Below are 10391 nucleotides of genomic sequence, written 5' to 3'. Positions count from 1 at the left end.
CATCTGTTCATGTGCCTGTTGGTTGAATGTAAGACCTGAAACCCTAAAACTTCTAGAAAAAAACATAGGCAGTACGCTCTTTGACATGGGTCTTACCAGCATTTTTCAAATACTATGTCTGACCAGGCAAGGGAAACAATAGAAAAAATAAACAAATGTGACTACATCAAATTAAAGAGCTTCTGCACAGCAAAGGAAACGATCAACAAAACGGAAAGACAACCTAACAATTGATAGAAGATGTTTGCAAGCCATATGTCAGATAAGGGGTTAACACCCAAAATATACAAAGAATTCATACATCTCAACAACAAAAAAACCAACCACCCAATTAAAAAATGGGCAAGAAATCTGCACAGATATTTCTCCTAAATAGATCTTTTAATCAAATGTTCAGTAAAAGTTTATTGAGAGCCCACTATATGCCAGCCAGTATTGTATAGGTACTTGTTTTACAGCGATGAAGGTGAAGGCATATAGAAGACATTCAATACAGGTTAGCTTAACCATTCCTTTGTTCATTTTTTTTCCCCTTCCCTGACTCCACCGGAATTACTTTCCTTGATGCCCCTTTGCCCTGAAGCTTTTAGACCCAATGCGGCTGCCGTAGGACGGGGTAGCAAGATGGCGGCCCCTGCTTTTGCCGGTGCCGTGAGAGCTGTGTCAGGTCAGTAGAAAGCGACGCGCTCGATTTTTGCCCTCGCAGAAGGGGAGACTGGCGCAGGATACAGTGGGCGTTTAGCGTGGAGGTTTACAGGGGAAAAAAAAGGGGAGAGGGTCGTTATGTGAGGCTAGAGGGTTCCAAAATTTCTCCAGGGCGGCCTATATTCGGCCGCCGGCCCCGGAGATCCCCGAGACTTGGAGCCTCGCGAACTCGCGCGTCCCGCAGTTTCTGCTTCTCTACCGGCTCCTAGCCTTCCCCAGAAGCCTTCCCCATAAAACAGATCAGAGGAACTGGGGCGGAGGGGGCGAGGAGACAGACAAGTCCCACCTGACTTTCTGATTTAGAGTCAAGGACCCGCCACTCACGACCTTTGACCTTGAAAAGGTACTTAATTTCTCTGAATTTCAGGTTCTACAACTCCAAAATGGGGATAATACCATCTGCCTGAGGACTAAATGAGCTCGCGCACATATAGGGCTTTGCGTAGCGCCTGGCATATGCGTCGTAAGCTCGTACGCGAGAGATTCACAAAACACGCAGGGAATGTGGCTGTCTTGTGCGCTCAGCCCCCGGCAGGCATAAGGATTTTTGACTGAGAGAGGTGACAGGAGTGAAGTAACTAAATTAAGTTGCGTTCACTCTAAGGGCTTTTGCAAACAGTTAAAGATCAATTCAAATATGATAAGATTATCAGTAAATTACTTTCATACAAAATAGGATAAAATTCTGTGGAAGAAGAGTGGAAATAAGAAAAAACCTGCGATGTAAATTTTCCAACTGTTTCAGAATAGCTTGTTTATGTGGGCTATTTTTAAATTGTGAAATATAACATAAAGAGAAATTTATGTAACATACATGAGTGGCTTCACAAAGAACTCTGAAGCAAACATCCGTATAACTAACACCCAGATCAGGACATGGAACACTACCAGGAGCCTCTTCTCCACCCTTGTGTGCCTCCCCAATCAAAATTCCCCATTTCCGCCAAATATAAACACTATCTTCATTTTATTCTTAGCTTGTTTTTTTTCCTGTAACAGTTTTAACATCTACGTGAGCATCTCTATGTAACATTGTTTAGTTCCACCTATTATGTACTATACATGAATGGAATCACACAGTTTGTACTCTTGTGTCTTCTTTTACTTCGTGAAATTCATTCATTTTTTTTTTTTTAATGTAGCTGTAGTGCTTTCTCATTGCTGTTTAATAGTCTCTGTGTGAACACCCCACAGTTCTCCAGTTTGCTATTGATGGGCATTTGGGTGTTTCCATTTTGGGGCAATTAGATACAAAGCTGATTGACCTTGTGTCCTGGTACATGAGTGCAAGAATTTCTCTAAGCTGTGTGTGTGTGCATAGAAAACTAGCTGTGGAAGTGCTCAGAGAGTATGTATATGTTCAGCATTACCTGATACTGCCAAAGTGATGTGCTTATTTAAAGTCGCCCCGGCGCTGTATGCTCCACACCCTCACCAACAGTTGGTATTGTTAGACCTACACATTTTTGTCAAACCAGTGGGTATTTAGTGGTGTCTCAGTGTGGTTTAAATAGCATATCCCTGAGCCAGAATATCTTTACACATGTGTATTGGCCATTTGAATTTCTTTTATGAAATATCCACTTAAATATTTTCCCCATTTTTCTATTAAGTTGTTTGTCTTATTGATTTATAGTAGTTCTTTATATGTGTCCTTTCTCATTTAAGTGTGCTTCTAATATCCCACTCTGGCTTGCCTTTTTAGTTTATTTAAAGTATCTTTTGATGAAAAGAAGTTCTTATTTTCCTCAACTTGAATTTATTGTCCTTGTCTTTTTTTTTTCCTTTTGAGGAAGATCAGCCCTGAGCTAACATCTGCTGCCAATCCTCCTCTTTCTGCTGAGGAAGACTGGCCCTGAGCTAACATCCATGCCCATCTTCCTCTACTTTATATGTGGGGCGCCTACCGCAGCATGGCGTGCCAAGGGGTGCCATGTCCGCACCCGGGATCCAAACCGGCGAACCCCGGGCTGACAGAAGCAGAATGTGCGCACTTAACTGCTGTGCCACCGGGCTGACCCCAAAATGGAGTTGTTTTTAAGGAACATTTCACTGTCAGTTGACAATATGTTTTTTTTCCTGTGCACTTCCTATTTATTTATCCATTCTAACATTTTCTCCTACAGATGAGCCGGTAGTTTACCCATTTATATGTTCTAGACTCTATCTGCTCACTTCCTTCAGGGCTGGTTTTCAAGAATTTCTGAAAGTTTTTGGTTTTTATTTCTTAACTGAGACATATCAAGCTCTGATGACCCATGGAAATTAGGACATTTTCTTGTCTATAATCTTCCTCTTTGATTGACTTAATCTTTCAAAGGTTGCCTCCTGGCTTGTAAGCATGTCTGCAAATATTTTCAATTCTTTCAGGTATAAATTATTTATACCTGGAGACTCAAATGCTGGCCTTGAGTAGAGAACTTGACTTGCAAAGGGCCCGGTGTAAGGGCTCTCTCACCAGTGTCTTGAATCTTAAATTTCAGCTAACTCGTTAATGTTTATGCGACCTTTTTCAGTTTGAAAATTATCTTTGATGGAAAACAGAAAAGCAGAATAAAGGTTTTAAGTATTGTCTTCCTTCTGCCACTTGTTAACATTATACCATCTTTGCTAAGCATTCCTCAGCATGTTTTTATTATGTACTCTTAGCATTCATTAAATGTTTTTTCTGTGCCAAGCACTCTTCCTAGCACCTTACATGTTTTATCTCATTACCTCCCCTACGATTAACCTCATTTAAATTTGAGGAAACTGGGGCACAGAAAGGTTAAGTAACTTGCCCATGGTCACACAGCTAGTAAGTAGTAGAGCTAGAATATGAACCCAAACAGTCTGACTCAAACACTGGCACTTCTCTTCTGCACCACACTGTCCCTCATTTGTTATGTGAAATCAGGCAGTGGACAGTAAAGCAGTGGTTCTAAGCCCTGGCTGAGCATCAGACTCACCTCTGGAGTTTCTTTTCTGTTTTTGTGAGGAAGATTAGCTAACATCTGCTGCCAATCCTCTTCTTTTTGCTGAGGAAGCCTGGCCCTGAGCTAACATCCATGTCCATCTTCCTCTACTTTATATGTGGGATGCCTACCACAGCATGGCTTGATGAGTGGTGCCATGTCCGCACTCGGGATGCAAACTGGTGAACCCCAGGCCGCTGAAGTGGAATGTGCGAGCTTAACCGCTGCACCACCGGGCTGGCCCCTGGAGTTTCTTTTTTTTAACCAACCACTGAGGTATAATTTATATACCACAAAATTACCTGTTTTATGTGTACAATTAGATGATTTTTTGTAAATTTAGTGAGTTGTGCAACCATCACTACAGTGCAGTTTTGGGACATTTCCATCATCCTGTGGAGCTTTTCCAAGGGGCACATTCTCGAGTCTCGTACTAGAGTCGATCAGAGTCTACGAGTGGAGTCACGGCTCTGAGTGAGTCTGCTTTGCAGCCTTGCCCTCTTAGTCTGGCAATAGTGTCCAGGACAGATAAAGACGACTGTTTTGTCCACACGTCTGTGCCGTCCGTGATCTGCCCGCCTTATCTCTCACTGCTTCTCCCCTGGCAGCTCCAGTACAGTCGGGCAGGCGGTACTCAGCCTCTGGCAGGTCCAGTGGCCACGCCAAATGTCATGAATTTGTTTCAGCCTCCTTGCCTTTTTTTTTTCTTTTTCTTTTTCTTTCTTTTTTTTTTGAGGAAGATTAGCCCTGAGCTAACTGCTGCCAGTCCTCCTCTTTTTCTGAGGAAGACTGGCCCTGAGCTAACATCTATGCCAATCTTCCTCTCCCCTGTATGAATCCTGTTCTTGCCACTCTGTTGTCTCTCCATGGAGTTTTCAGGCTTTCGTGTCTCTGCCCTGCCGTGGCAGCATGTGGTAGGGTTCTGTCTCATCAGGGTATAAGATCTGGCAGGTGGGAATTACTGTTACATTTATTTCGTTCCCTACTGTTGAGCATAAAACTAGGACACGTCAGACTGGATTGTGGTGATGGTTGCACATCTGTCTAAATTTACTAAAAAGCATTCAATTGTACAGAAATGGGTAATTCTGTGGTATGTAGGTTGCACCTCAGTAAAGTTGGTCAGGAGTTCCACAAGTGAGTCTCACGCTCAGGACACGTTAATTATGTAAACACTTGGTTGCTTTGATACATTACTCAATTTTAAATGTCCGTATGCATATTTGGGAGCTTCATGTTGAGCTCGTATGCTTCTCTCTCTTAACAGGAATCTTACGGCCCCTGAATGTTTTGGCGTCTTCAGCCTATCGAAACTGTGCCAAGAATGCCTGTCTCGGTTCTGCACTGTCCACCCGACATTTTAGTCCTCTTCAGACACCGGTTGTTTCCTCTGCTCCCAGACTCATCACATGTGTCAGAAACCTGACATGCGGGCATACTGCAACAGTCTTCAATAGGTAGAGTATATTTCAGTGAACAGAACGGGACAACATTTCTGAAATTTATTGCTAAATTTAAATTTTTTAAATATGTTTTAGAGTGGCCCCCTTGCTTCCAAATATCCTGAAGCTGCCAGTCAGAACTGTAACCTACTTCAGTTCGCGAAAAGGCAAGAGAAAGACTGTGAAAGCTGTCATCTATAGGTTTCTTCGACTTCATTCTGGCCTGTGGCTACGGAGGAAGGTGAGTCTTCACACTGTTACTTGAGTGAAAAAGGAGTGTGAGCAGATGAGAGTGAGGCAGAATTAGCCTGTTCACTGACATATCTTCCTCCTGTTTTACCGATAACTTTTACAGAGCTGTGCTGGTGGGCATCTCTTCATGTAAGCGAATCCACGTGAAGAAAACACGTTTAAGCATTCATAAGACAAAATAGTGTTCCAACGGCAAAGGTCTTCACTGTAGGACAGGCTCATCTGAAGTCTTGTACATGTCTGGCTTATCTGATGGGTACCTGAAGCCCTTTGAAACCCGCAGTGTAATAACCTGGGGGGAGGGGGCTCTGGTTAAGCCTAGAGTGTTACAGCAGTGGAGCAGCCTGCTGCCGTGTGGCTCAGATGTGGGGACTGAAGAGCTTTTCAGCTTGCCTTGGATTGGATTCTCCAGGTGGTTTAATCTTTATGGCAGAACATTAATCCCACATACACTTTTTTTTTTTTAACTTTATAAGCTTTTCTCTCCATTGGTGTGTATGCCTGGTGACCATATCAGACAGAACTCTAATACTACTTTGGCCAACGACCACAGCCTCCAAGGGAGACTCTGACACATTACTGCTCTGTCCTCTCCCATAACACGTGTTGTGAGTGTGAATGTGGGCTTTTTCACTCATATCCTTACTCACAGAAACAGAGTAGCTAATAATTAGAAAGCAGCTGAAGACCAGAGTTTTGCAGAACCACCTTTGAGTTTTGATAACTATTCAAATCCTAATTCCCTTTTACTACTTAGAAGTTAACAAATGATTCTTTAAAGATCAAAATTTGTCTGTAAAAATAAAATAAATAATTGGTAGAACTTTCTCACTATTTAAAAGGTTGAAAGGATTATCCCCAATCTTATAAACAATCCTAAATTTGTAGATAAATAGGTTGATTGGAACTCTCAGCTCATTTCTTCATTGGAATAATTGGTACAGTCATGCACCACATAATGACATTTTGGTCAACTGCATATACGATAGTGGTCCCATAAGATCAGTACCCTATGGACTACGTGTGTAGTAGGCTGTACCATCTAGGTTTGTGTAAGTATGCTCTGTGATGTTCACATAACAACCAGATCACTTAACAACACATTTCTCAGAGTATATCCCTGTCATTATGTGACACATGACTATAGTTAGTTTCCTACACTGGTCAGTAGAAGCTCTTGTAATCCCTAAGTAGCTGAACTAAGTATAACTTGTTTAGAATTTTGTGAATTTTAGACCATTGGAAACATTTCCTCCCCTTTGTTATCATACTAATTATTTCCAGGTCCTCATCTGGCCCTAGATAAAATGAAATGGGTAGTTTTCCTTGCCTGCCTTTCCACATTTTTTTTTTTTTTTTTTTTTTTTGCTGAGGAAGATTTGCCCTGAGCCAACATCTGTGCCAGTCTTTCTTTATTTTCTATTTGGGTCACTGCCACAGATGGCCATGGATGAGTGGTGTAGGGCCACATCTGGGAACCAAACCCGGGCTGCAAAAGCAGAGCATGCCAAACTTAACCACTAAGCCACGGCCAGCCCCTCCACGTCCCTTTTATTGGGCCCTGAAATCCTTGTATTGTAAGGGACCTGATCAAATTCTTCAGTCATAATACCTAGTCCCCATCCAGGGCCCCAAAACGTATTCCGTATGCTGAATGGCTTACTTCATCAAAACCTAATTTTAAGAAGATCTGGGTGGGTTAATTTATATTAATGTATAAAAACTGAAAGTGTTTTCTGCAGCACACTTTCATCCACATATCCCTAATTTTTATTGTTTTTTACCTTTTGGCACCTGAGCTAACATCTGTTGCCAATCTTTTTTTTTCAATCTTCTTTTTTTCCCCAAAGCCCCCCAGTACATAGTTGTATATGTTAGTTGTGAGTGCTTCTAGCTGTGCTATGTGGGACGCTGCCTCAGCATGGCCTGATGAGCAGTGCCATGTCCGTGCCCAGGATCCGAACCGGGGAAACCCTAGGCCGCCAAAGTGGAGCGTGCAGACTTAACCACTCGGCCATGGGGCTGGCCCCCCTAATTTTTATTGTTTATTTCTTCCTTGCCATTTCTGAACCTAGAGATTGTCTAAAAAGTTTCAAGCATTTTCACAGTGGTTACATTCCACAGAATAATCTTCAGAGGATACTGGTCATGGTAGGCAGGACAGCAAATTGTTGTTAGTGTCATCTAGTTGATTCCAACTCCTAGCAGCCCTGTGTAGAGCAAAGCAGAACCTGCTTGGTCTTTTAGTGCCATCCTCTCACCTTCCCACGCTGTATCATACAATGCTCTGCTGTTATTTATGGGGTTTCTGTGGCCGGTTTTTTCAGAAGTGGGTGGCCAGGTCCTTCTGACTAGTCTGTGCTAGTCTGGAAACTCTGCTGAACCTGTCCAGCAGGGTGACCCCACTGGTATTTGCAATACTAGTGGCGTAGCTTTCAGCATCACGGCAACACGCAGCCACCATAGTACAACAACCAAGAGATGGGTGGTGTGGTTCCCTGACTGGGAAATGAACCCTGGGCTATAATAGTGAGAGCACTGGATCTTAACCACTAGACCACCAGGGCTGGCTAGGACAGCAAATTAGCTGTCTTAAGTCAGAGATCCACAGGGACCCAGTCTGGCTTGCAAACTAGAAAGCTTTTACACAAACATGGGGATTTTGGTTTGAATCTTTCAATTAAAATTGTAAGCAATGAATAGTAAAAATCTAGTCTCTGGCATTTTAAACCAGAACTTTTAGATAAGCTTTCATTATATCTGAGCATCACTGTACTATAGCAGTTGCTGGTCACAGTGATGACACTAAGGCATGGCAGAAACCCAAAGCACTTCTCAGCAGAGAGCTGTGGTTTTGTTCAATTAGTGTGGTGCCCGAAAGAGCCCATGGCTGGAAAGGACCCAAGGCTCTTTCAATAGCTTGGATTCTAGTCTCACCTCCCCTGTAACATACTCTGTGTTTTAGCTAGGCATTAACCTGGGTGGTAGCTAAGGTCTCTTCTACTTTAAACAGGCTATGATTACAGTTTTTATATTCAGTCTAATTTTCTGTTTCTTCAAAAATTCTTCAAAATCAGTGATGTGTGGATGGTGTATATGGCAGTCCTGGGTTAGACATGTGGGTTAACCGTTCCTTCACCACTCCTAATAATATTGTACTGTATTCATTATTCCTTAGAAAATTACTTACTATAGAAATTGATCCCTAGTGTGTGAAAGGAATAAATGAAGCAATGTATTTGAGAACTGTGCTTCTCAGCCCTTGTAACTCTTAACCCCTTAAATGAACATAAATGTTACAAACCTAGCTGGTGTACCCTTCATCCTCCTCCACATTAGGAAAAATAGTAGTGTAGTGGTTAAGAACTCTTACTAGTTCTCTGACTCCTATTCTCTTAGTAGTTCTCTGCTACTTACCTTCTCTAATCAATGGCTGTTTCTCTTTAATCTGTAAAATGAGAATAATAATATGTTGTTGTTGAAGGTTGTCAAAGAGATAATAAAGTAATGCATATAAAGTTAGCTATTATACTTATATATCATTACCCTGTACTTCACCAGCCACAAAGATTTATTTAGCTTATTTTCTGTGGTTTTAATTTAAATAATCTTTTTTCAAAATATGAAATTATTAATATTTCTTTTTGTGTGCGTGAGGAAGATTGGCCCTGAGCTAACATCTGTTGCTAATCTTCCTTTTTGCTTGAGGAAGATTGTCGCTGAGCTAACCTCTGTGCCAATTTTCCTCTGTTTTATGTGGGATGCCGCCACAGTGTGGTTTACAAGGGGTGCTAGGTCTGCACCCCGGATCCGAACCTGCAAATCCTGGTCTGCCAAAGTGGAGCCTGCGAACTTAACCACTACACCTCTGGGCCAGCCCCAGTATTTCTTTTTTAAACAACACATCTTTCTCTATCTACCCCGCATTGAGAATGACATCTTTCTGAAAAACCTACTAGCTCCCATGAAAGTCTGGTCTTTGTTCCCATTGGACCTATAAACCATAAGTAATGACGATATCTGTTTCCTATATGATAGAATGTTCTAAATGTCTTTCTAATATTATCTAACAGGCTGGTTATAAGAAAAAATTATGGAAAAAGACGACTGCAAGAAAAAGACGCTTAAGGGAGTTTGTGTTCTGCAATAAAACTCAAAGTAAGCTCTTAGATAAAATGACAACGTCCTTCTGGAAGAGGCGAAACTGGTATGCTGATGATCCTTATCAGAAGTATCATGATCGGACAAACCTGAAAGTATAGATCAAAAGTTTTATGATTTCCCAGTTGTTGAATGTGTATCTTTGTGTATATGATGTCTTTGCAAAAGTGAAATAGTATAAAACTTGACGTAAATTGTACCAACTGATATGGAAACATATAATACCAACATTAAACTTACCAAAGTTTTAAAACTTAATGGATTAAACATTTCCAGATTTGTTCAGGGAAATGGAAGTTAAAAAAATTTTTTTTTGCTCCCCAAAGCCCCAATACATAGTTGTACATCCTAGTTGTAGGTCATTCTAGTTCTTCTATGTGGGATGCCACCACAGCATGGCTTGATGAGCGGTGCGTAGGTCTGTGCCCAGGATTTGAACTGGTGAACCCTGGGCTGCCGAAGCGGAATTCATGGCCTTGACCACTTAGCTGTGGGGCCAGCCCCCCTCTTTTTTTGGTGAGGAAGACTGGTCCTGAGCTAACATCTGTGCCAATCTTTCTCTGTATGTGGGATGCTGCCACAGTGTGGCTTGATAAGCAGCGTGTAGGTCCGCACCCAGCATCCAAACCCACGAACCCCAGGCTGGCGAAGCAGAGCATGCGAACTTAACCACTACGCCAGCAGGCCAGCCTCTGATTATTTTTAACAGATGGTAATGGCTTAACTAGTTGTTCCAATTAGGCTTATTTAGTTGCAAGGAATCTCAAGTTAGGACAGACATAAAAAGACTGTATTGCTAACAAGTTAACTCAAGCAGTACGACATTATTTTAAGGTTACGTACTTGGGGACTCGGGAACTACCTCACCACCCCCATC

The 10391-nt window shown here is 42.0% G+C and overlaps 1 protein-coding gene across 1 annotated transcript; it reads left to right on the top strand.

Annotated features, from left to right (window-relative positions):
- Positions 1-529: 529 nt before the first annotated feature.
- Positions 530-9772, top strand: MRPL35 (mitochondrial ribosomal protein L35). Its single transcript, XM_008536962.2, has 4 exons — positions 530-667; positions 4927-5116; positions 5198-5342; positions 9427-9772. The coding sequence occupies exons 1-4, from the start codon at positions 565-567 to the stop codon at positions 9613-9615; spliced, it is 627 nt and encodes a 208-aa protein (XP_008535184.2). The 5' UTR covers positions 530-564; the 3' UTR covers positions 9616-9772.
- The last annotated feature ends 619 nt before the right edge of the window (positions 9773-10391 follow it).

This window comes from Equus przewalskii, chromosome 14, assembly GCF_037783145.1.
Source record: "Equus przewalskii isolate Varuska chromosome 14, EquPr2, whole genome shotgun sequence".
Lineage (NCBI taxonomy): Eukaryota > Metazoa > Chordata > Mammalia > Perissodactyla > Equidae > Equus > Equus przewalskii.
This window is presented reverse-complemented; position numbering and strand designations above follow the sequence as displayed.

Coding starts and splice junctions, on each gene's coding strand:
- MRPL35 (XM_008536962.2), top strand. CDS start 565: ATGCCCCTTTGCCCTGAAGCTTTTAGACCCAATGCGGCTGCCGTAGGA. Junction 5,117..5,197: donor ACTGCAACAGTCTTCAATAG/GTAGAGTATATT, acceptor AATATGTTTTAG/AGTGGCCCCCTTGCTTCCAA. Junction 5,343..9,426: donor GCCTGTGGCTACGGAGGAAG/GTGAGTCTTCAC, acceptor ATTATCTAACAG/GCTGGTTATAAGAAAAAATT.